Source organism: Microcaecilia unicolor, chromosome 10, assembly GCF_901765095.1.
Source record: "Microcaecilia unicolor chromosome 10, aMicUni1.1, whole genome shotgun sequence".
Classification (NCBI taxonomy): Eukaryota; Metazoa; Chordata; class Amphibia; order Gymnophiona; family Siphonopidae; genus Microcaecilia; species Microcaecilia unicolor.
The window spans coordinates 36658469-36686229 of NC_044040.1; the positions used below are offsets into that span (position 1 = coordinate 36658469).

The window sequence follows — 27761 nt, forward strand, 5'->3', positions numbered from 1 at the left end:
CATGGTGACCCTTGGGGAGTAGGAGGGGGTTGCGCACTGGGACATACAATTACTACTCCTGGAAGCTGCCTGCCTTCAAATCTAAACATCATGGGCCCGATATTCAAAATGATTTAAACAGCCAGGAAAGGCTTATGGCCGTTTAAATCATCTGCTTGGGGCTAACTGGGCATTTTTATTGGCGCCTAACTGAATAGTGCCACCGAAAATGCCTGGTTAGCACCCAAACCAAAATTGTTTATTTGGGGGAAGGCATTGTGGGGGGTCATCATGTAGCCGGTTAAGTGCTGAAATTTGGCACTTAACTGGCTAAGATGGCCATATATATAGAACACAAACAAAAAAAGCAACACTGGGCCTTCAAGACTAGGACAACAGGAGTACTTTATTAAGGTGACCCGACACGGGCCGTGTTTCGGCGTCCAGTGTACAGGAGGAGGCTTCTGCCAGAGCCCGTTTTTTCGCATTGCAGCGAATATCTTGAACAATAACACTTTAATGTGTTGAGGCATTTGACCTACATAATTTATACATTGCAGAATCAAATTCTGACCCCTGAGGCAGGCGTCATTGGACGCTGAAACACGGCCCGTGTCGGGTCATCTGTTAATAAAGTACTCTTGTTGTCCTAGTCTTGAAGGCCCAGTGTTGCTTTTTTTGTTTGTATACTTTAGTTGTATGCTGTTTTACCCTCTCTTTTTGTACTGCATATATATAGAACTGCATAAAACGCAGTCCTATCTTTATGGGGTTCTTTATGCTGGTTAAGTGCCGAGAATTACACAACCAGCTATTTTATGGCCCGGTATTGAATTTTCAGGTATTACGCTGTCGGTGGTCAGCATAATGCTGATCACTGCTGGCTGAATATTTTTCTCCTGAGAAAATTTAAAAACTGATGTCCTTCTGTGGATTAGGAATTTGTTTTTCGACAGAAAACAGAGGGTAGGGTTAAATGGCCATTTTTCTCAATGGAGGAGTGTGAATAGTGGAGTGCCACAGGGATCTGTATTGGGACCGTTGCTATTTAACATTGTTTATAAATTGATCTTGAAATCAGAACAATGATTGAGGTGATTAAATTTGCAGATGACACAAAACTATTCAAAATTGTCAAAAAACATGTGGTAACAGTGGTTAGTGTATCTGGGTTTTAAAAAAGGTTTGGACAAGTTCCTGGAGGAAAAGTCCATAGTCTGTTATTGAGATGGACATGGGAGAAGCCGCTGTAGCATGGAATGTTGCTACTATTTGGGTTTCTGCCAGGTACTTGTGACTTGGATTGGCCACTGTACTGGGCTAGATGGACCATTGGTCTGACCCAGTATGGCTGCTGTTATGTTTTTATGGGCCCCACATGTTCCATGCTGGTGTGGATAGGTAGCTGTTAATATGGATTTTTTTAGCAATTTAATCAATCTAGGTACCCACTCAGGGAAGGGACCTCTCAAGGAAGGTGTGCTAGCCAGCTCTGCAGGCAAGCCCGCACTCTATTTTTCCAGTCTAGTGTGAAATTAATGAAATCCTCAATTTTACAAGAACATATGTTTGCTGTTGCCAGGTTGCTTCTGTGGAATACATTGGCAAGTGAATTACGCACTGTGGCAAGTATTGCAATTTTTAGTAAACAATTGAAAACCTTTTTTATTTCAGCAAGCATTTGCACACTAATGGCCCAGTTTGATGAGACTGTATGACGTATGTCCCTATGGTTGCAGGATTAAAAATACAGTGTGATTTGGTGATTGAGAATGTAGGAAAATCTTTAGTAAATAAGAAGATACAATGTTAGAAGTGGATGTTATGATTATGTTTTTAATATGTTTTATTTTTGATATGTTGTGAAAAACTGTTTTATATATTTTTATGTTAACTGTGGATGCTGTATTGTAATCTGCATAGATATGTTGATATGTGGACTCAAAATATTTTAAATAAATAAGAAACCTCAGGTGGGTGTCTGAACATAGTGGTTGTTATGAAATAATTTTGTCTAGTAGAAAATGTTCTGTCCTAGTGGTTAGTGTTAATGCTTTCAGAAATCCTTAGTGAAGGATATAATTTCTCTCTGCCCTGACTCTGATGTGGTTTTTTTTATAGTGGATGTACGCTAGTGTTGCAGGTCCCAGGCAATAAGCTTTTCAGCAAGTCGTCTATGTGTTTCTTCAAATGTTGGCTTTTGCTTTTAGCTGTAATTTAGTACATTTGCTAATGTGCCCTTCCTGATTGGGAATTTTGCACACAGAGTTCTGTCAGTTTAGTCTCTGGGCGATTGGACTATCCATTCTCCGCATCAAAATTTCAACCTTTTAGTATAGTTTCCTGTTTTTTCAAGCTGAAAAGTTTACATGTCAGGCCATTGCAGATATTTTCAATTCAGTAGCATCAGCAAGTGGCTGGAAACATGGAGTTCTAATTCTTCTTTGGATTGAATCCTTGGGAAATTGCAAATGAAGACAGGCTGCTTTTCCCATATATTGAGGAATGAGCTTGTCTCTATCCAAGGAGCAGGACTTACTTTCTTAGAGTCTGAGTAGGAGGTTGTTTGTTATCCTCTTCCTCACAGCCTTTGCCATCTAGGGCAGGGGTAGGCAACTCCGGTCTTCGAGAGCCGCAGGCAGGTCACGTTTTCAGGATATCCACAATGAATATTCAGGAGATAAATTTGCAAGCAATGCCTCCATGGTATGCAAACCTATCTCATGCATATTCATTGTGGATATCCTGAAAACCTGACCTGCCTGCGGCTCTCATGGACCTGAGTTGCCTACCCCTGATCTAGGGTTCCAATTTAAGATTTATAATCTTCAACACTTTTCTTACCCCTTTAACTCTTATTCCAGTCCCTAGGTGACACTTTCTTTATCTATGCAGATGATGTCCAACTTCTCCTCCCTCTTGACACCCACTCACCAGATGCCTTTACTTCTTTGTACTCTAAGCTAGGCAAAATGACTAGTTGGCTTCAGCAAAATGAACTGAAGCTGAATATCACTAAATCAGAAGTCCTTGTCTTTTCTCTCCACCAAACTTCTTCAGTTTTGCCTACCCTGACCATCAAGGGAGTTCCTCTTCCATACAAAACAACAGTTAAGCTCCAAGGGGTCATCCTTGATAGGGAGCTCTCCTTTCATGATCATATTTCCTTCATCACAACTTCTTGCTTTTTCACTCTAAGGCCGATCAGATCTTTGTGACACCTTCTTGAGCAGTCATCCTTTTGCACCTTAATCCTGGCTCTTGTCATCTCTAAGCTTGATTACTGCAGTTCCCTCCTGCTTGGTCACCATCAATCTCAAATCAATAGATTACAGTTTGTACAGAACACAGCAATTAAGTTACTGCATCTGTGGAAAAAAATTATCTTATTACTCCTGTCTTTCAAATGGAACATTGGATCCCAATTTCTTATACAATCCCTTATGGTTCTTTATGCCATGATAACACCAAGACTGGATTACTATAATACACTCTACACTGGTATGACTACAAAGGGGTTGCACCAGCTCCAATTGATTCAGAATACTACAAGACTAATAGAAGGTTGTAAGCAATGTGACCACGTCACACCATTTTTGCAAAAACTTCACTAGCTACCAGTACAGTGCAGAGCTAAATTTAAAACTCTGTATCTGATCTTCAGGGCCCTTAAAGGAATCTCCTTCTGCACACCTCAAGGTCATTAAGGTCCTTCCAAGGAGTATTCCTAGCCATACCCTCTCCAAAGGACATCACGCAATGAGATACCCACCAACAAGCCTTTTCCTGTCTCGTAGCACATTCCTAGTCTCTAGGCCCCCCCCCCCCCCGACCCAACCTGATACCACCCTCCCTCCGATATAAAAAAAAAATGTCCTAGTGTCTAGCCACAGCACTCCTCCCTCACCCTTTCTCCAGACATAAAAAACTTTCCTGGTGTCTAGATTCAGCCCCCCTCCCAACTCCTCTACTACTACTTATCATTTCTTTAGTGCTACTAGATGTACGCAATGCTGTATACTAAACATGTATGAGAGTCCCTGCTCAACAGAGCTTACAATCCATTCAAGACATATAAACAGGACAAATAAGGGATTAGGGACTTACCTATTAAGGGAATGATTAAAACAGATATGGGTAACGAAGAGGTGAAAAAGCAGTCTCAAAAAGTTGGGCTTTTAGCCTACATTTGAATATGACCTGAGACGGAGCTTGGCATACCAAATACAGCCAGACCCCCATACCTTGAAAGAGACAGGAGCGATGCCTACTCGCTTCTGCCTCTGCATTACCTTCTTGAAAAATGGTGGTGCCTGACCCTGCATGGTGTATCCTGGGATCAGTCTGCATCCCGGTGTTATTTTTGTGCAGGATCTTCACATTAGAGCCGCTGACCACATGGCTTTCTACATCAGCCCTTGAGTTACCTCTTATAACTGTTGAAAATTTTTGACAGTGTGTCTTCAGGAAGACCAGAAATCTGTCAAGCCCAACTCTATAGCTGCATAATAGCTCTTTCTATATGATAATCTGAAACCTTGAAAAACATTGCATTCTGGCTCCTAAATATGGGATTTTGAAATCCTTTAAGCATAAGAACATAAGAATAGCCATACTGGAGCAGAGACTGATGGTCAATCCAGCCCAGTATCCTACTCCTAACAGATATCAATCCAGGTCACAAGTACCTGGCAGAATCCCAAATAGTAGCAAGATTCCATGGTACCAATCCCAGGGACAGCAGTGGCTTTTCCCATATCTATTCAACAGCAGACTATGGGCTTTTCCTCCAGGAACTTGTCTAAACTTTTTTAAAACCTAAATATGCTAAATATGCTAAATATGCTCTTACCACATTCTCTGGTAACGAGTTCCAGAGTTTAACTAATTGTTGAGTGAAAAAAATAATTCCTCCTGTTCGTTTTAAAAGTATTCCCATGTAACTCCATTGATTGTCCCCTAGTCTTATTACTTTTTGAAAGAATAAACAATTGGATTCACGTTCACCCATTCTATACTACTCAGGATTTTATAGATCTCTATCATATCCCCCCTCAGCTGGCTCTTTTTCAAGCTGAAGAGCCCCAACCTCTTAAACCTTTCCTCATATGAGAGGAGTTAAATCCCCTTAATCATTTTGGCCGACCCTTCTGTGAACCTTTCCTAATTCCCCTATATCTTTTTTTGAGATATGACGATCAGAATTGCACGTAGTACTCAAGATGAGGTTGCACCATGGAGCGATACAGAGGCATTATAGTATTCTTTGTCTTATTTTCTATCCCTTTCCTAATAATTCCTAGCATTCTATTTACCTTTTTGACTGTCGCCACACACTGGGTGAAAGATTTCAGCATATTGTCCCTAATAACACCTAGATCTTTTTCTTGGGTGAACCTAACATCAGGCCAGAACCAGAGGGCCGGCCATATTGGTAGTAAGTCACAGATAACCTTATGCAGTGGAATGTGATCTGATTGATTGATGCTGTGTGTGTATGAGAGAAAGACTCTGGTGTCATGTCATGAATATAGTCAATAGTGACCATTTAGAGCCAATATAGTCAATAGTGACCATTCAGAGCCAATCATTATGAGTTCATATTATGTGTTTGGCATCCCAGAGGATTTATAAGGGAACAGTTTAAAGACTGAAAATAATACAAAATAGGATTGAAGTGATTCTTGGCGAATATTTCTATTTGCTATGTATATATTTGTAATGGTGCACAATATATAAAGATGTATTTTGAAGATTTTTGTAAAAATGCATTTAAAGGGCTTTTTAAGAGTTTTTAGTTTTTTCTGCTGAGATATAGAAGATATTTGAAACATGGGAACTTATTTTCTGCAAAACATTGCAACAGTGCATTGAGGAGTTGGTTTGTTGATCATTAGATATCTTTTTCATCTGATCAGAGATATCTTTGTGTGTAGTGACAACATGGGCAGTGTGCTGTTTCTCATGAAACACCACAGTGGATACTGTTAGATCAAATTACACTCTTACCAAGTAATTTGGAGTTGAGTTCCAAAGGTTATTAAAATTCAGTAGGAGCAAAAACAGAAAAGAGACAGCTATTATATAGATAGAAAGATATAAAATGCATGTCTGATACATTTTATGTTAAGAAATTGAAACAGCAAAACTGGGAAAATACTCTCATGTAGCATATAAACAAAATTATTAAGATCCTCTTCCATTAGATCTTTTGTCTTTCATCACTCCCACCATTTTTGGGGGGTGCTACCATGTAACCATTGCATTGCTGTTTGCATCCCTCCATGCAGCCACAAAAATGACTTGAGAGCTTTAGAAATAAAAATATTTTTAAGAGTATCAGAGAATATCCACTACATAAGTCCTTAGCGCATGAACAGTCCATATTTTCACATGTAAAGAGTCTACTTCCTGGTTACTACTTATATGCCTACAAACCCAGAGAGCTTCAATGGGCTTTATTCTTGGCGCTGTACAAGAACGCACCAATGCACAATTTTAAAACAAATAACAGAAAGAACTACAATCATGATAGGAAAGCACACTCGATCACAAACCATGCACGCATAGAACAACTTAAAATCTTCAATAAAAGCCCAACCACAACTCAGCAGCAGCCCAACTAACCCCCCCCCCCCCCCCAATCAAGTGACAGCAAATTCAACCCTGAAAAAATGGGCTTTCAGATGATGCGTAACATGAGATAACGATCTCTCTTCCTGTAACTCCAATGGGATTGCATTCCGCAAGAATGGAGCCTAATAAAAAAAAAAAAGGCTCCCGTCCTAGAGGAGAGACCAGTGAAGTCCTAGTCAAAGAGGGAGCTGTCAGCTGTTAGTGTTCTCTTTTATGCAAACTTATGGTGGGAGACAAAGAGAAATTAATAGGGTAGATATTTAATGGGGTTTAAGTGCCCTTTTAAACCCCACTCAACTGGCCATGTGCAGATTTTCAGCGGCACTTCAGTGGTGCTATGAGGTTAATATCCCCTCTGACTGCCGCGGCACTATGTGGTTAGTGCTGGGACAGTCCATGGGCAGAGCTGGAGAGAAACTGGCAGTTATATGGGCACTGACCATATTCAGTACAAGTGCCCACTTGGCTAACCGGGCACATTGGACCACACAGAAAACAGTCCCACCTTTGCCCACTTAGCTATGCGGGTGCTGGCGCTGAATATCGGCCAGTGCCCACATAATTTCAGAGTTGATGGCTAACTTGGATATTCAATGCCTATGCCAAGATATGGCCCCCGGCATTGAATATCTGGTTTAGATTTGGCCCATGGTGGTCAACAGCTTTTAAAACTGCTGACTGCCACAGGCTGACTGTTTTTTTTTTGGGGGGGGCGGGGGAGATGAGCCCATTGTGGGGCCTCATCCTTCCTACCCTTGCTGGTGTTATTACTTTTTCTTTGCCTCTCACAATGCCTCTGGTCTTACCACATTCCCTTTTCCTCCCAACCTCCAGCTGGCAAGAGGACTCAAGCAAGCAGCGCTCTTTACTTATTGTGCCACCTGCTAGCTTTATTCTAAAATCAGAACTACAGCGGGAATTCCCCTCCCCTCCCCCTGGGGCTCATAGAAGCTGCTGACTCCATGCAGTTCCAATTTTAAAGGAAGTCAGCAGGTAATGAATGCTGCCTGCTGATTCTTCCTGCTGATAGAAGACCAGGGTTCAGGGACCAAAATGAGAGAAGAGGTCAAGACTTCCCTCGAAAGCAGCAGCAGTAGAGGCCTATCTTCATCTTCTCTCTGTAGGCATCTCTGAGGTAGGGAGTGGAAGGCATGCTGGACTGAGAATATGAGGTTGTAAGGGACACTGAGCCCAAGATTTGGGACACTGGTAAGTGAATTTGGTGCATGGGTCATGTGGGAAAAAGGACTCCTGATCAGAACAGGGTAATGGGAAAAAAATATATATTCCTGCTTATGCATAGGACAGCTCTGCAAGGGGAGTTCCTCATGACCCTGTCCACTGGTTAGTCAAAGATGGACTGAAACATCATTTCAGATTGGTACTTAGAGATCTGAACTCCAAATCTTTATTATATATCTTCTGAAACTTATTTTCAGTGGAAGAGGAATTTGAAAAGGCTTTAAGTTTGTTATGGACTAGGAAAATACATCAGTTAAGTCACAGGCATATGAAGAAAATAAAATGTTCATTGATAATCTTATTGAAAGGATTATTGTGTAAAAGTCTAATCTGAATCTCATTAACAGAGGGTTTGATATAGCTAAATGCCTTTGTAGCTCTTTTCAGGTCACGGGATGAACTGGCTGCCATTAAAAAGCAATCCGGAGGTCTCATAACAGAATATGATCGGCTTACAAAAGAACATGAGAAACTGCAGGTAAATATATGTCTTCCTAACCACAATAATGGGCTGTTTTTTAAATATTTAAATAAGGGCTGCACATTTAAAGCATTAATACGTTAAATGTTTAATGTGCGTTTAACATTTTAGTGCACGATAGAGATGTAGATTTGGGGGGGGGGGGTTATCAAAAAGGTTGGTCACTTTTAAGGTATTTTAAGCTGTGCATATGCTTTTGTTTTCTTTTGTAACTTTAATAAAATATAATTTAAAAAAATTAACACACATTAACAGCATACTCCCTGGGCTGCAAAGACTGACTACTGGGTCCTGGTTCATGTCAGCCCTGCTGCTATGCTCCCAAATGGTGTGGGGAAGTAACTACAGAGATATTAGTGCGCGGCACTTCGGGTCCGAGGTAAGGCTGGAGAGGCTCTAAGCAGCAGCACTGGGGCTCGGAAGAGGTGGACTGTGATTTCTTTCTCTCCTTATTCCTGCTGCTCTGGGCCCTACAAATTTGCCTTCAGCGCTGTGCTGCTTCTTTCAGCCACCCAAAGCTTCTCTCTGTAGCATCCTGCCCAGAAGCAAGACGTTCTTTTAGAGGAGGCAGGACGCTACAGAGGCTTTGGGTGGCACAAAGAAGCAGTATGTCTTCAGTACTGAAAGCAAAATCGGCCTAGAAGAACAGGTATAAGGAGAGAGAGAATGCAGACCATTTAGGGGGGGGTTTCAGGAGCAAAAGATTTGGGAGAAAGAGGGGGAGGGAGAGAGAGAATAGGGACCATGGGGGGGGGGGGAGGGTTCAGGAGTACATGAAGATTTGCTGGGAGAAAGAGAGAGAGATGTTTGAGAAGTACAGATGTTGGAAATAGGTGATGGAAAAAACAAAGGTGATGGTGATCATGAACTGGAAGGGAAGAGAATGGTGCCCATGGAGTGAAGTGGAGGGAAGAGACAGTGCCCATGGAGAGGAAAGGGAGAGGAAGTGATGGTGCCCGTGGAAGGGAAGGGGAGAGAAGAGACAGTGCCCATGGAGGGGAAGGGGTGAAGAGACTGTGCCCATGAAGGGGAAGAGAAGAAAGACAGGAAGAGACATTGCCCATGGAGAGGGAGGGGAGATGGTACCCAGGGAAGGGAAGCAAAGGGAAGAGAGAAGGGAGGAGATGGTGCCCATGAATGGAGGGGAAGGGAAGAGATGGAAACTAGACAGATTTGAAAAGGAGGAAAGAAATGGATGAAAGTTGAATGTGTAAGATGAATATAGGGCAGGATGAGAAAGGGGAGAAAAAAGAAATTGTATATAGATAGGAGGCACTGGAAGCAAAGTTCAGAGCACAGGGAAGCAGAACCAGAGACATGGAGCAAGATGATTGGAAAGATAAAATCACTAGACAACAACGTATTTTTAGTTTAGTAATTGAAATATGACATCTAATATAATAAAACGCACCCTCAACGTTCTGAGCACAATGTTCTGAAGCCATGAAGCCATCTGACGTCACTCCCAGGCTGAAGGGTTCGTGGATTCGTGGTGTGAAGCCTTCAAGCCAGCCAGCCGTCTCTGCCCCGCCCTCGCGTCAAACGTCATGACGTCGAGGGCAGAAAAAAAAAACCAAACAAATCCGGAAGCGAAGCGTCAGGGAAGGAGGCGACGCTCCCGACGTCTAGCCTTCCCTTCGCTGTGTTCTGCCTTCTTCTGACGTCAAGGATGACGTCAAAAGAAGGCGGAACACAGCGAAGGGAAAGCTAGACATCGGGAGCGCCGCCTCCTTCCCTGACGCTTCGCTGCCGGAACCGCCACGGAGGTAAATTTAAAAAGAAGAAAAAAAACAAAAAGGGATGCATGGATGCGAAGGAGGGGGGGCATGGATGCGAAGGGGGGGGGAGAAGAGGGCGGGCCAGGCTGGGACATGGGAGAGAGAGGAGCATGGATGCGAGGGGGGGTCATGGAAGGGAGAGAGGGGACTTGCTGGAAAAGGATGAATGGAGGCGGCAGGGGACAGAGGAGCATGGATGGGCATGGATTGGAAGGGCAGGGCTCAGGGAGAGAGGGGAATTGCTGGAAAGGGATGAATGGAGGGGGCAGGGGACAGAGGAGCATGGATGGGCATGGATTGGGAGGGCAGGACTCAGGAAGAGAGGGAAATTGCTGGATAGGGATGAATAGAGGGGACAGATGGGCATGGATGGATATGGATTGCAGGGCAGGCCTTAGGGAGAGAGGGGAATTGCTGGATAGGGATGAATGGAGGGGCCAGGTGACAGAGGAGCATGGATGGGCATGGATTGGAAGGGCAGGACTCAGGGAGAGGGGAATTGCTGGATAGGGATGAATGGAGGGGACAGATGGGCATGGATGGATATGGATTGCAGGGCAGGCCTCAGGCAGAGAGGGGAAATGCTGGATAGGGATGAATGTAGGGGGCAGGTGACAGAGTAACATGGATGGCCATGGATTGGGAGGGCAGGGCTCAGGGAGAGAGGGGAATTGCTGGAAAGGGATGAATGGAGGGGGCAGGGGACAGAGGAGCATGGATGGGCATTGATTGGGAGGGCAGGGCTCAGGGAGAGAGGGAAATTGCTGGAAAAGGATGAATGGAGGGGGCAGGGGACAGATGGCCATGGATTGGGAGGGCACGGCTCACACTCTCTCTCTCATATACAATGTCTTTCTGACTCTCACTCTCACACACTCTGTCTCACACTGTATCACATTCACTCTCTATGTGCCACACAGTCACTCACACACTCGCTTGGTCTCATACGCTCACTCTCACAGAGAATCTGTGTCTCACACACACTCTCTCTCTTGCCCACACACACACACTCTCTCTCACACTGTGTCTCACATACACACTTGCACACACTCTCATTCTCACACACACACTCTCTCACAAACACACTCACACCCAGACTCACTCTCTCTCCCACACACTCACACTTTCACTCTGACTCTCAAACAGTCACTCTCACATACACTCTCCCAAACATACACACTCCGAAGAAAACCTTGCTAGCGCCCGTTTCATTTGTGTCAGAAACGGGCCTTTTTTACTAGTTTCTAATAATTTACATCTGCTATCTATATTTTGCACTGTACAGGAGAAAATGTGAGGGGGGCGCTTTATGCGATTAATTGGTCGATTAAAATTTTTAATCACGGTTGGCCGTACAATTGCAATTTTTTATTGATGTACAGCCCTAATTTAAATCTTTTTTGTTAAGTGCGTAACCATGAAAATCACATACCACTTACAACAGACCAGATAAAGAACCACGACAGAACAAAATAACACACTTAACTTTTGAGTAAAGAATCCCAACTACACAATCCTGCCCATTCCCATTCCCTCCCCCCCCCCCCCCCCCCCCGGGGGCAAACTGGTATAAATCTTCTCTAAGAGAAGTGCAAGAAGTGAGAGGACCATGATCAATAGTTCAAAATCTCATGTGCAACTTTCTTTAAATTAGTCACCTTATTTTTTAACTCCTCTTACCTCTCTATATGTTCTATCTTTGCTTATACACTACTCTGTCTATTAAAATGTTCTATTACGTATTGTGTTGACATTGTAAGTAGTATAATATGCCATACTTTGTATTGTTGTTTGAATATTTTTACTGCTGTATTTGTCTATTGCTTATGTTTGATTTATTCTTACTGCACACCGCCTTGAGTGAATTCTTTCAAAAGGCGGTAAATAAATCCTAATAAATAAATAAAATCCTGCTCTTAGCAGCAGGAGTCAGAGTAGTCCAGACGGGCTTCCAAGTAACTTGAAATTGGCGCCCTGCTGGCAAGTCCAAGTCCTGTTTATGGCTCCATTCCGTTGTCAACACATGTATCATGGCTACTCACCATAACTGCTCTGTAGGAGGGCTTGCTGAGAGTCAAGGACGCCATCAAAGTCATCCATCAAAGAAATCTGGTAGCACCCCACCTTTGAGGGGCCACCCAATAGAAGAGTGGGCTGTGCCAGTATCAGTAAAGACCAATTTGTGAGACAAAAAACAGTATTCACTGCCAAAAAGATTGGATCTGTGGGCATGTCCACAACATGTGGCCCAAGGATGCTTCCAGGTGCCCACACAGGACAGGCTAATGAAGAACTAATGTTGATCATAAAAGCACGTTTGCGAGAGTAATAGAGTTGGAGATTGATTTTTATATTGTAATTCCCAGTAGGGCACGTGATCAGTGAGACCCTGAATGCTTGCGCTAAAATGGATTGTTTTTATCTGAATTTATATATCACTAGACCAGGCCTCTACAAATTTTCTTAGGATCTAGGAGCCAGCCCTGCTGATGTAAGCGAGTTATATATTACAAAAGCAGGGAAGGATGGATAAGATGGCACTGCTCTTTCCACCCACCCACAGCCTGTCTGGCAATAGAGAGGCTTTAGGCTGCAGTTACTGAAGCAATGAGAGAGAGGCTAAAGCTCTATCTACTAGGGGTAGACAAGGAGTGTACCCACCCACCTGTACCCCAAGAAGATGCAGCCTTAGCCTCTCTCCATTGTCTGCCTGCCCCCAGCAGCTGCAAAGGTCAAAAATTTACATCAGGCGTGGATGCTGTTCAAAAATACCATCGTAGAAGACCAGATCAGATATATTCCATGTATTGAGGAAGGAAGGCCAAACGACAGCCGGCATGGTTAAAAAGTGAGTGAAGGAAGTTATTAGAGCTAAAAGAAAATACTTAAGAAAATGGAAGAAGGATCTGACTGAAAATAATGGGAAACAGCATAAGGAATGGCAAGTCAAATGCAAAACGCTGATAAGGCAAGGAAATTATAGACCAGTGAGCATAATGTCGGTGCCAGGCAAAATGGTTGTGACTATTATAAAGAATAAAATTACAGAATATATACATAAGCGTGGATTAATGAGACAAAGCCAACATGAATTTAGTTAAGGGAAATCTTGCCTCATCAATGTACATTTCTTTGAAGAGGTGAATAAAGGTGAGCTGGTTGATATTGTGCATCTGGATTTTCAAAAGGCATTTGGCAAAGTAGTTCATGAAAGACTCCCGAGGAAATTAGAAAGTCATGGGATAGCAGGTAATGTCCTATTGTGGATTAAAAACTGGTTAAAAGATAGAAAACAAAGAGTAGGGTTAAATGGTCAGTATTCTCAATGGAGAAGGTTAGATAGAGGGGCTCCTCAAAGGTCTGTTGTCATGAAACACTTAGCTTTTCTCTTACTAGCTATTCTAACTATCTTCAGCTATCTGGCTCCCATGTTCTTTCCTTGAAAAGCTATTTCTTTTCTTGCTTTTTCAAATACTATTTGCCCCCAGTCATCCTTCTTCCTCACACCTTTCACTTATCTCCTCACCTTCCACCCCCTTACATCTCATCCTACATCTTATCTCTCTCATCTTTCAAATCTCTCAACCTCTATCCTCCTCCTTCAGATGACAATCTTCCAATCCCCTCTCACATTCTGTTCTCACTTTCCTCTGCATTATTTGTTACTTTCCAATTCCCTCTTGCAACACCTTCAACCCCCCTCCCCTACCACCACCACCACCTTGTTATCATTCTACACTTTTCCTCAGGTCCAACTGGCAGATACGAAGACAGGAAACTGATGCATCTTAGCTCCTTTTGTTGCTGGTTCCGCTTTCTCCTGTACAGAGACGAGGTTGTGGCAGGAGGAAGTTGAAAGTGTTAGACCTCTGATTTCACTTCCCTACTGGTCAGGCCACAGGCATTGAGAGGAAGCAACTGCACCTCAAATACTGTGTGCAATTCTGGTCACCGCATCTCAAAAAAGATATAGTAGAATTAGAAAAGGTATCCAAGAAGGGCAACAAAAATGGTAAAGGGGATGGGTCAACTTCCCAATAAGGAAAGGTTAAAACAGCTAGGTCTCTTCAGGTTGGAGAAATGACAGCTATGGGGAGATATGATAGAAGTCTATAAAATACTGAGTGGAATGATAGAAGTCTATAAAATACTGAGTGGAATGGAACGAGTAGGTGTGAATTGCTTGTTTACTCTTTCCAAAAATACTAGGACTAGGGAGCATTCAATTAAGCTACTAAGTAGTAAATGTAAAACAAACCATGGAAAATATTTCTTTATTCAACATATAATTAAACTCTGAAATTTGTTGCCAGAGAATATGGAAAAAGCACATTATTAAGATGGACTTGGGAAATCCACTGCTTATTTCTAGGATAAGCAGCATAAAATCTGTTTTTCTTTTCTGGGATCTTGCAAGATACTTGTGACCTGGATTGGCCACTGTTGGAAACAGGATACTGGGCTTTGATGAACCTTCGGTCTGTCTCAGTATGGCAACGCTTATGTTCTAAAAAGAAATAATAAAAGAAACAACATGAAATCAAAGATCAAGTGTTTATTTCAGTAGAATTTAGCACAGTAGAGCCCCAGATTATTCATATTTGAATTTAAATCGCTATTTGGCCAAATACAAGTAATATATTCAAAGCACTATTCAGGGGCCAAATCAAATACGAGTATTCGGTACAGCCCTACTCCCAACAGCCATCCCACATGACTTAATCCCTTCATATGTCTCTCAAGCTTTCTCTCTCCTTCACCTGAACATACCTCCCCAGCTCCTGCACCTGAGCATAGACAACTGGCTCTCTCCTGCTGCACCACCACCACTGCAGGATCAGACAGCTATATCTTTCTTCCTCCTTCCAACTCCTGCACCACACAGGCACCTAGCTCTTTCACTTTGCCCCCTACCATCTTGGCATACAGAGGCCGAGGTCTATCCCTCCCTTGTACTCCCACTGCACACATACCCAACTCTACCCCCCCCCCCCCATGTGTGGTAAATGCAGGCAAATGGTGGTCATGCCCCCTGCATCTACCACACAGGCTTTGTACTAACCATGCCTTAACTTACCACAGTTTAGTTTATTGCAGGCTCCTGTATTATATATGTATGGTTATTCTATAAACACATGTGAAATTCTCTAAGAAATTGTTTCTAAATGAGCTAAGTGCTGGAAGGGATTGTTGTGTGCCATAGACTTCTCAAAGTTCTGTTTAAGAGTTTGTTTTTACATTTGCAGAACCATATCGAGAAAACCCACGAGAAGAAAGATCAGTAGGTTCAACTCTTAACAGTTGACTGGCTAAACCTGCATGAAGTCCAAATGGTTTTGCTACCTTTGGCATTTTGAACGAGTTTGTTTAGGAAGAAACGTGCACTGCTGATGACAATCTACATATCAAAGAGTGTTCTTAGGGGCTAGTTATATTCTCTGTAGTAGTGAAACCATTAAATGATGTATGCTGCAATTGATAACATGTTTGCATATCTGTGAAGTGTGTCAACTATTTAGATAAAAACCAAGTGAAGTATTTTCAAAACAGAAAAAAGTTGAGCAACAAAATGTTTTTCACACGGTACTATTGCTTTCCATACCAAAGTGAAGATCCAGCAAGGTTTATACTATATGTCGTAGAAACCATAGAAATGTTGAGCACACCAACTCTTGCTTCAATCCTGGCTCTCCTCACTAGCTTCAAATAACATCATTTCAGAAAGCGTTCCTTGCTAGAAACTAGTAGATTTAAATAATAAATATTGCTTCAGTCAGCCATTGTTCTTCTGTAGCCTAATTGAGCCTGAAAGAAAAAGGATAAAATTTAAATTTGTACTTGCATCATAAAAGGTTTCCTATTTTTGTAATCAACACAGAGTAAGAAATTGTTGTTAAGAAAAAGGATGTCTTTTGCATGCTTTGTGTTATTGTGATAGCATTTTAAAGATGGTTCACTGAGATGATAGCACTGATTTTTGTATAATTTCTGAATATTGACCTTATGGGTGTGGTTTTCACCTGTATTTCTGTGCCACAAGGTTTGCCCTTTTTTCAGAGTAGTATTTAAAGAGAAAAGTCCAAAAGAAAGTACGAATGCTGACACCTAAAAACTGAAATGAAAAGTATGAAAATGAGATGCTTTCTGGTGCTCGTTGTACAGTAAGGGCAGGAGAATGAAGTTGTTAATTCTCCATACATCATCACCTTTGCTGCATCTTTTGCTCTCTATTGCTTATAGTTGCAGAGTGGAGGCCATGTGCTCTATATTTTAAGTTTGGCTGTGCTCTTCCTTGTGAGCTTACTTTGAGCAAAGGCTTCAGTGATTTCTTGAGAGCATCTCTGTAAAGTTGCTGTTTTAAAATCTAGCATAGATGGAGTCTTACTCACTGCTCTCTAAAAGTCTACCCGTACTTCAGTTCTTAGAACTCGATTGTATTTGAATTTGCTAAATTTCCTATAATTTTTCTCATTTTATTTTGAAATCTGTGATCATGATCTAAAACTCCTCCCGTTTCCCAATGTTACCAGTTGGTTCTGGTTTTCTGTGGTGTGATTAGGGATTGCAAAAATAAATAAGTTGAGGAAAATTGCTGAAAATTTAACAATCCTTGACATAATCCATGAATAACCAGATTAAAAGTGGAGCTGTAGATCACAGTAACAGATATTACTCACACCATCACCATTAGCCTGACTTCTGAGGTAAACAGCTATCGGCTATTCAAAGGTATATTCTATAGCTTACTCTAATATCTCCCACGAAGAACATAAGAATAATTGAGTATTTTATAGTATAGTAAACAGCCTTATTTATTATAGACTTTTCAAGTGGATTAAATAGAATCCTTTAGTGCAAGGGTCAGCAACCACAGTCCTTGAGGGCCACAACCCAGTCGGGTTTTCAAGTTTTCCACAATGAATATGCATGAGATTGATTTGCATGTACATCTTCCATTGTATGCAAATAGATATTATGCATATTCATTGTAGAAATCATGAAAAACCAACTGAGTTGTGGCCCTTGAGATCCATGGTTGCCCACCCTGCCTTAGTAGGTAAAGAAATTTTATTGTGAGAAGCATGTTACATATAGTAATATATTTTAGACATAAACTATACTGTAAATCAGGGACCAGTTTCCAATAAGGAAAATCCAATACATATAAGCACTTGGAAACTCAAAATAAAGTAAGCTACTGCACTAGTGTGTCAGGAGGAAAAACCTCAAGAAGCTCCTTTTCCGCTAGTAAAAACGGGTAAAGGGCTACGGCTTCTTCATTATCGGAAAAAACCTCCTGGGACTCTTAGCTTCAAAGCATCTAAAAATATGTGTATAAACTCACAACTCAATCAAAAACTTAGATGTTTTAGAAAGATAAAGAAGGTACTAAATAACGAGAAGGTACTTAGCTTCTCTACAACTCTTCTCAAGGGCTCCTCCACTATTAGGACCGTGGTCAACATTGGCCTCCGTTTCGCCACTGCTGCTTCAGAACCTCCGGTGTAATATTACTCCGTTCAGAATGCCGACGGACACATGAAGGGCATTCTGAACGGAGTAATATTAGACCGGAGGTTCTGAAGCAGCAGTGGCGAAACAGAGGCCAACGCCAGCGAAAATGGCTGCACCTGCTTTCTGGTGGGGTAATTTTATAAAGGCACATAGAAGATATGTTGCCTTTATACAATAGATAAAATAAATACACCTGTGTACCTTGATGGTCTAGGCACCCTGTGTTATACAATTACCTACGATGTGGTCGATGTTAGGATTAAGTGAAAATACATAGTACAGCAACGGTACTAATACAACTATTTTTAAAAAATATACTTAGCAGTAATATTCATAAGACTTTTCCGTTTTATCTCTAATTTGCTTTTAATATCTGAAGAGGTACTATTTTCACATCCACTGTAATGGGCCTAAATACATAAAGGAAACTATTGAGAGTTCCGCTCAGACATTGCAGTAATGATGGATCTAATATAGGCAACTGAAGAGTAAATTAAAAAAAAAAAAAGGAGTAATCTCAAAGGAGATTATGCAGCTTTAGTGAAAGTTACACGCCTTCTATTCCAAAAAGTATGGGAAACAAAGAGGTGTATTTTCAAAGCACTTAGACTTACAAAGTTACATAGTAACCTATGGAACTTTGTAAGACTAAGTGCTTTGAAAATGAGCCCCATAGTATATTAAAATGAGGAAGAAAGAAGACCTCGGATTAAGAGAGGGAAAAAAAAGCATTTGAGGCAAGAAGCTGGCAAGTTGCTATATTGAGACATCTAGATAGTACTGGTGCTGTAATGTTGCTCCCCTCAGCTTCTTTTAAAGAAAAATTATGAAATTCAGCCATTCCCTGTGTGTTTTTGTTTAACTTCTGTCCTTGGCGCTTAAGATCTTAAATAATTACTATAAAAGTTAATTTTCTGCCATGGGGTTTTTAAACTGGGCCAGTGATGTACCCAGGCTTAAAATAAGCATAATAGTGTGGTTAGGCACATCATAGAGTAACATATCTCACTTGCATTATGTAAACATAAATGATGGCTACTGTTGCTGGTGATGTCCCTTATTGGCTGTAATAGATATGACATGGAGTTGTACAGCCAACCACAGCAGTTTTCCTTATGCTTTACATTGCTTATCTTAATGTTGATGCTTTTGTGAACCAACAGCATTCTATTGCCCAGTGTGTTTGCATAAGTGTAAGAGCAAGGTATTGTGATTGCCATATTTGTCCATTTGAATGTGTAGAAATAAGGGCCAATCTGTAAGTGATATCTTTTTATTGGACTAATTCACTAAATACATAACTAAGCTTTTGAGATCTATATTCCCCTATTCAGGTCTTCACTGACCTGATTAAGGGAACACAACTCTCTAAAGCTAGTCACAGTTGTACTGAGTGAATGCAATATAAAGTAGCTCCTTCAACTTGTTTGCTGACCTTTATTTTTATTTCTGAATCTCTGAAATTGCTCTAGTGAGTATCAGAGCCCCAAAATGTTTACATAACTAGGTGGCCAAAAATATTAGTCTGGATCATGGAAAGGGTTTCCGAGGTCTGAACTGGGTCACCTCCCAAAATGAGTGCTTCATCTGTTACTAAGAGGGAATTTGTATTTTTTTTATTATTATTATTTGTTACATACCACTTGCAAGTCCGAAAGCTCCCATAGCGGTATACAATTAGGTACAGTACCTGAGGCAATGGAGGATTAAGTGACTTGCCCATGATTACAAGGGGCCATAGTAGAATTTGAATTGGGCTCCTCCGGTTCTTAGCTCACTGCTGTAACCATTAGGCTACTCCTCTTAGTATCTATCAAAGGCACTGTTTATGGAACTTATTTTTTGCCTAAAGAAAAGCAAGTGCCTACTTTTCTTTATAGAATAATAGTGCAAGTGACTGAAATTGCATTTACATTTAAAATGCAAGTGCTTACACCTTGGTGTAACTGCCCTCACCTAACTGTGTTCTAGAATATGCATAAATTGTAATATTCTCTCATTTACATGCATACCTGTGCACTCTGCCCATTCGCACACCCAGTGGGCAAAGCATGCGCCATCAAATCATGGTGTGGACTTTTCCATTAGGATGATATAAGAGGTCGGTTAGGCACATAAGTGGTTAAAATAGTCATTTACACGCCTTCTTGCAGTCTACAGTTAGGCGGCTCCTTATGGAAATACCCCTAAATGACCAGCATGCCCTTTGAAGATGGTCTCTAAAATTCCTGTTTTAAACTTTTTCACATGGAAGAGCATTACAAGGTGTTATAAAATATCCAAATATATAAATTTGACTGAAATACACAATATATAGTTAACAGTACGTATTAGTAGTAGTATTTAATTTGTAAGGAGGAATAACGTGGTTAGAGCAGTGAGGAACAAGCATTTAAATCCCAGTAATACTCTTTGTGATTCTGGGTAAGTCAACCTTCATCCTCTAGTGCCTCAGGTATGAACTTAGAGGTCTATTTACTAAAGGATTTTTCCCATTTTGTGTCTATATGAAAAAATGTATAGTAAATAGGGTCCAAGACTGTAAGTCCTCTGGGCTCAGGGAATGAGCTACAGTACCAAGATTTAACTCAACTCAGCTTGAGAAAAGGCTTGAGCAGAATCAGGCAGCAGAACACCTTTCTGGTTTAAGGGGCCCAATAAACCAATGTCCAGTCTTAACCACACACACACTGTAGTTGCTGATGGTGTGTTGAATAAAATATTGGCCCACCCTGTTCCACCGCCTGCGAGCAAAATTATCATTTCTATTGCACTACTATATAATGGTTTGCTGTACTATATAACGGTGATAAGTGGTCATGTACATTAAGTCCCTGTCCTAAAAAGCTTACAGTGTATTTGGGTACATCTGGCAGGAGATAATGAGGTCTGTTTACTAAAGTATGTCAAGTTTTTTTTTAAATTACTGCACTTTAACGGCAAAAACTAAACTGCACTAGTGCAAAGGCCATGCACTAGCTGTTAGGGATGTGCCCAGCACATCTACTACAGTTACCGCACAGACGTGCTCGTGACTGCACATTAGTCAATATTTGTGATTAGTGAAGCTGCATTTACCACCTCTGCAAGAGAAAGCAGTAAGTGCATCCCATGCTAATTACACATGATACGCTAGCAGCAGTGTGCAGTCCATGCCCACTTTTCGCAAATAATCCTTCCAGTTCCCATCCCCTAATATGCTATGCAATTAGAATGGGATTTACAGCATAGCAGCTGGCTCTAGCACAGTGGCCATTACCACATAGCACAATTTAGTAGACAGACCCCAAAGTGTCTTGTCCAATACGACAAGGCATGTCTCAAAGTGGGGTTTGCAGTCCTAAGATACTTCCCTCTCCTCTTAAGCCTGTTGGAAATGTAATGATGGGGCTATGTTACTGAAGGGTCTTTGCAAAAGCTACTTGAATTCCAAGGCTAGGGCAGCTCCAGGATCTAATAATTCATGTTGTTTTATTAAACAAAAAAATATTCTGCATTTCTGCTCACTAAATGTAAGTGAGTTTTGGGGAAGTTGTGAGGGAAGCAAATTTCTATGACAAGAATGCTTCCTAAGACTCTCAGTGGAAGTAGTTTAAGTAGTATTTGGAACACTGCTAGCCAGTGCCATTTGCTCTGTAACAGTTCATGTGACCTCTTCTAAATCAATTGTATTTGTTGTATAAAACCTCCAAAAACATTTTTACATTCTGAAAGGGTATTTTTTTAAATTTCTTGTTTGAATGTTTTGAGATTTCTGTTTATCTATTGTTATAAAATAAAATAAAGTGATTGAGCTTACAGTCCCCTGATTTTAGAGCTACTTTTTTATAGGCCAAAACACATTGAGCCAATGTTTGCATATATGTTAAAAACAAATTTTTTTTCTGCAGCTCTTCGGCTATCAGATTGCATTATTTTCCAAAACAAAAAGTTACATATGCAGTAGCCTATATTAGTAACTCTAACTGATAGATAGTAAATTTGTCAATGGAACCAAATTTCCTCAGGATAGTTTGTAAGGAACGTGCCTTGTGGATATCTTCTGTCTATATTTTATTAGCTTAAAATCTTTCATGGAGCTGTTCATTTGAACAATTTGATGTTGCAAAGGTTATGTTATTTATTCATTAAGGAGTCTTACAAAACTGGTAGAAAGTGGCCTTAGCGTGCCCTTATGCAGGTCTTTACCACATGCTAAGGCCATGTCTACAACAGCCAGAAAATGGCCAATTTCCTGAATTAATTAATGGCCATGCGCTAATGTTGCCATTAGCATACGGCCATTAACAAAAATTAGCGTGTGAGCCCTTACCACCGTCTTGTTTTATAGACATACGGGCTAACTGGTGCAGAAACACCCTCTTGGCCCCCGCCCAAATTTTAACACATAGCGCACATACAATTGAAACCGTGGGGAGCCTCAGCGCGGCCCGCGGTAAGCCCTTTTAAGCTGTAGTTAGCATGCATTAGAGCTTACCACAGCTTAGTAAAAGGACACCTAAGATAAGAAAAAGTTCTGCCTTCATCTTTCAAAAACCAAAGAAGGTAAAATCCCTGTCAGTTATTTTGTGAACACATTATTAAAATTCAAGTGAATTTAACACCCAATATGGCCATGTTTTGACCAAATGACTGCATTGGGGTAACAAAACAAGTGGGTAAAATATTGATAAGATGGAGACCTCTGCTACTGTACTAGATTTATGCGAGTGCTTCTTGGCAATATTGGTCTGGAGAAGGGGTTCTCAACCCAGTCCTCAGGACACGCCTAACCAGTCAAGTTTTCAGTATACCAACAATGAATATGCATGAGAGATTTGCATACAAAGGAGGCAGTGAATGCAAATTTCTTTCATGCATATTCATTGTGGGTATCCTGAAAACCTGATTAGCTAGGTGGGTCCCGAGGACTGGGTTAAGAACCCCTGGTCTGGAGGATTACTTTATTTTATTCTTTGCAATATTAAACCCACTTGTTTTGTAGGTAGTCCAGTTCCTCTGCTGTTCATCCTTTCAAGCAACCTCTTGTAGATGAGAGTGCAAAATGCAGCTTCATATGGAGTGTTTCTAGCACAGTCTTGCACTCAGCCAGCAGGAGCCACTGCTTAAACACTTATGGTGCATTTCATTCAGATACTGTGCCTCCTTTGCACTGGGTGGCAGAGATCCAGGGCGCCTACTAGATACTGGAGCTCACAACACATGTATATAACCACTGAAAGCATGTCGGGATGATGTAAGGTCAAGCTATTAGTCATTGCCAGGTCTGTAACTAGGCATTCTAAATGCCTGCATCAAAGAAACAGATTTACACACCTTCACTTCTACTACTATTTAGCATTTCTATAGCGCTACAAGGCGTACGCAGCGCTGCACAAACATAGAAGAAAGACAGTCCCTGCTCAAAGAGCTTACAATCTAATAGACAAAAAATAAAGTAATCAAATCAATTAATGTGCACAGGAAGGAGGAGAGGAGGGTAGGTGGAGGCGAGTGGTTACGAGTCAAAAGCAATGTTAAAGAGGTGGGCTTTTAGTCTAGATTTAAAGGTGGCCAAGGATGGGGCAAGACGTAGGGGCTCAGGAAGTTTATTCCAGGCGTAGGGTGCAGCGAGACAGAAGGCGCGAAGTCTGGAGTTGGCAGTAGTGGAGAAGGGAACAGATAAGGATTTATCCATGGAGCGGAGTGCACGGGAAGGGGTGTAGGGAAGGACGAGTGTGGAGAGATACTGGAGAGCAGCAGAGTGAGTACATTTATAGGTTAGTAGAAGAAGTTTGAACAGGATGCGGAAGACGAGATGGGCAGCAGAGTTTTGAACCGGTTGGAGAGGGGAGAGGTGACTAAGTGGGAGGCCAGCAAGAAGCAGATTGCAGTAGTCTAAACGAGAGGTGACAAGGGTGTGGATGAGGGTTTTGGTAGAGCGCTCGGAAAGAAAGGGGCGGATTTTACGGATGTTGTAAAGAAAGAAATGACAGGTCTTGGCAATCTGCTGGATATGAGCAGAGAAGGAGAGAGAAGAGTCAAAGATGACCCCAAGGTTTCGAGCTGAGGAGACGGAGAATGAGAGAGCCATCAACAGAAATAGAAAACGGGGGGAGTGGGGAGGTGGGTTTGGGGGGGAAATGAGAAGCTCGGTTTTGGTCGTTTAATTTCAGGTGGCGTTCAGACATCCAGACAGCAATGTCAGACAAGCACGCTGAAACTGGTTTGGATGCAAGGTGAGATATCAGGGGTAGAAAGGTAGATTTGGGAGTCTTTCTCCCTTCAGCCCTTCTACTTTCATCCCCAGTTCTCTTTCCTTCTACTGCCACTACTGCTATTTATCATATTTGTAGACCTAATTGGCATATGCAACACTTTACAGCATGCATAAGTGACAGCCCCTGCTCGCTAGAGGGTACAATCTAATCAAGGCAAACATACAGGACATGAGAAATACTGGAAATTCATTTCTTTAAAAAATGGTTGAAACAGGAAGACTAAGAGGTGAGCTGGGTTAAAAATTAAAAGCAACGTGGCTTTGAATATGTTTAGAGAAGAAGCATGATGCATAGACTCATGGAAGTAATTTTTTTATAACAGGATGCTTAGGTTAATAGGACAGAAAGACACCTATGTATCTTTATAAAATATTAGCACAAATCTTACATATATTGAAGGTGTGAACATTACTCCTGATCAAGAGAAGGTGTAAAATGTTAGTGCGTACTTCATTTTTCTGCCAGCAAGATACTTTGCATCCTAAGCAGTTGCCACTCTTCTACGTCCCAAGGGGGGGAAATGACAGCTGGTTCCAGATTCACCTGACAGAATCACTAGCATTCACCCCAAATCCCATTTGAGCCCATTAATCTGCTTTGTAGCTTATTAGAGCTCTGTTAGATGTGACTTGGGCAAAAGTCTTTCACAAGAAAGAGTCATGACTTTGGTATCCTTAGCATAAGGAATGAGGAGTCAGCTGACATCAACACTGGACATATGTTACTTATATTGATGATGGGTCTTATGCTTTTTAACCCTGCATGTAACTACTTCCTTAGTAGGTGCCATTATACCAGACAGGTCCAAGGAACCCTATGCTCTCAGTGGATTCTAGTCACTCAGAGCTTGTAACGTCTAGGGAACTCGTCCTGGTGTTTGGTCAATTCAAATCCGTCTAAGGACATCTCATTCCAAATTAAAATGGTCTTCACCGTAGATGCATTGAAACTGGTTTGGGGAGTTCATGTAAAGGGGTTCCTGTCTGCTCAGGAATAACTTCATTTGCCTAATAGGATTGATCCAGTCCTGGGTTTTACCCCATTGCATGCAGGGGAAAATCAGAACAAGACCCTAAATGTAATGGGGTAAACCCAGGGTTACATCAACTCTTGTCAGGCAACTCTGGAACCAGTTGGCAGTTCTAAGCCCTGGCCATTGCTCACGTGCACATGAACAATTAGCTGTTGTTTTCCAGAAACACTGATAAGCGAGAAAATAGAGTCCAAAAATATAAAGTCATTCCTTCAGTTTCTATGTAAAACTGTGTATACTAACAACAACTAAAAAATGTGTGAAATTTATGCTATGATAATCAGTTCAGTGTAGCGAAGATATGATGTCTGTATGCTTTATGAAGGGCTCTGCCTCTTTTATATCTAAAAATGCTGCTGTCTTTATAAATGTCACTTCAAACTAGACAACCCTATTGCAGATTTATTTGTGTGTTACTCAACAGAATGACTGCAATTCTGTTGAGAGAATCACTTAATAAGCTTATAGCTTTATATGGAGGAAAAAGGTCTCAAAATACCTGCCTGCCCAAATATATGAATGGATCATAAGGCATATTTCAGGCTAAAATCATCATCGACCTAAAAAACCTCCTTTTTCCAATTTTAATTCAGGTAACTTTCTTAAAGAAAGAACTTCATATTGACTTAGCTTTGATGCTGGGTAGTCTAACGTCTATTCTCTTATCTCCCATTTATGTTTATAAATGTCATACATCAGTGTCCAATGTAATGTTTTTCCAAGGAGAAGGGCGTTAGGAGTTTAGGTTTAATCTCTGTTGAAAAGTAACACGACATATAAACCATGCCTTCAAAGTATATGCAAATTACAACACCAAACAACCATCTGTATCAGTGGTTCCCAAACCTGGTGCTGGAGGCACCCCAGCCAGTCAGATTTTCAGGATATCCACAGTGAATATTCATAATACAAAAATACTAAATCATTGAATTGCATTATACAAAACAGTTGAAACAACTTTATTAATATGGTTAGAAAAATTATATATTGAAATTCTACTGAAACCCAAGCTTTTCAATAAATTAGACTATACACCTGCAGTAGTGACAAAATCCTATGATACCTCAGGGGCAAAGCTAGTAATTGAACAACCAGTTCTTTGAATCAAAGGTCCAATGAATTGGCTCACAGTTCATTGTCACTGAAGAGAAAAAAAAATCCTTCTCAATCACTCCGCATTGTCCACAACGATCATGTCGCATCCAGCATACATCATGCAGATGTCTTCCTATCACTTCATGTCACATAAACTGGAAACCTTAATTGCAGAAGTTTGCGGTTCACAACTCATATAAACACAAATCTCTCAAACTGAATTAGTCTCAACAAGGCACTGTGTTTTGCCAATGCAGCATCTTCAGGAGACTAAAACTTCCAGCTTTTATAAAACATCCTCACTCAGACACTACTGATGTGGATATCTTACCTGACGACCTCCTAAACCGGAAGTCTCTGTCATCAGAAAGATTTGCATACAGTGGAGGCAGTGCATGCAAATCTCTCTCAGGAGTATTCATTGTGGATATCCAGAAAACCTGACTGGCTAGGGTGCCTCCAGGACCAGGTTTGGGAACCCCTGATCTAGATTATGATTTGCTATACTTCATGGTTCTAGGTTACACTCAAGCTTATGTTCTCAGTTTTATTTTCCTTTTTATTATATTTAGCCCCCTTTTACCCCCTCTCCCCATCTTCTTCCACCTCCCCCAATTCCTTTCCAATATCTGGCCTTGGACATAGCCCTTTAACATATAATCACAAACCTCAGATTAGTTTAGGTTTACTCAAGAGAGATGCAAATGGTGAAGCTAGAAATCTTGGCACAATATTCAGTCTTTGTTTTCCTTGTAAATATATCTTAAAATTTCCTGATAGTACATACATATTCTTTGTGCCTCAGCAGTTACATTCTTTTGTTTGGATGTTACAACAATTTGGAATGGTGATTGAAGCTCTTAGTGGTTAGATTTTTATTTATTTATTTATCTGTAGCATTTGTATCCCACATTTTCCCACCTATTTGCAGGCTCAATGTGGCTTACATTATGCCATGATGGCGCTCGCCATTTCCGGTACAGAATTTCAGATGATATTACATTTAGGTGCATGCATACATGGTAAAAGAGTACATCTTGGTATTACTTACAAATGATTTTGCATTAAGGTGCATATATACATGGTACAGAGGAATGCATTATGGCATTGCGTAGATAATTATGTGCTGTGTAAAATAAGAACCTGGATCCATGCTGACCTTTATTGTTAATTTTTATTTTATTATTTCCTTTCTTATTGGTCTCTCTACCTATTTCTTTTCTCCTCCTCCTTCCTAAGGGTCTCTTTTATAAAGCCATGCTACCGATTCCCGGTGAGCCAAATGAGAGGAAGCCCATTGAATTCCTATTGGCTTCCTCTCATTTGCCGCATGGGAATTTCTAGCACGGCTATGTAAAAAAGCCCTAAATGTGCTTCTTGGATACCGTATTGTAATTTAAATAATCAAGATATTTTCTTTCTATTTTTGTTTTCATGTACTTTTGAAGCTATATTTCTTGTAAGAGTTGTCCTATTAACTTGTTTTGAAAATAATTGGTTGATCTTTTAATAAAAAGAATTTCATAATAATAGAAAAAGTTTTTAAAAAAACAAACAATATACCTTATATATTCTCCTTCTTCCCTTTATCCACCCCCAACCCCAGCAGCTATACCAGGGACCTCAGTCTCCCCAAACTCTTCCTCGCAAATCATTCAACAGAGCACTCCTTGAGCAGAGATCCCCCTGTGTCTGAATGGTCTGTTTTACACTTGGCTTAATTTTATTCTTCTTTCCAAATC

General features: G+C 41.0%; 1 protein-coding gene across 1 annotated transcript in view; it reads left to right on the forward strand.

Annotated features, from left to right (window-relative positions):
* Positions 1–17614, forward strand: part of DUS4L (dihydrouridine synthase 4 like) — a gene marked incomplete at its 5' end in the record, with an annotated part of 100766 nt that extends 83152 nt beyond the window's left edge. The window contains 2 exons of the mRNA XM_030216755.1: positions 8235–8335; positions 15363–17614. Of these exons, the coding sequence (XP_030072615.1) occupies positions 8235–8335; positions 15363–15401 (140 nt within the window). The remainder of the gene's footprint in view (positions 1–8234; positions 8336–15362) is intronic.
* Positions 17615–27761: the final 10147 nt, after the last annotated feature.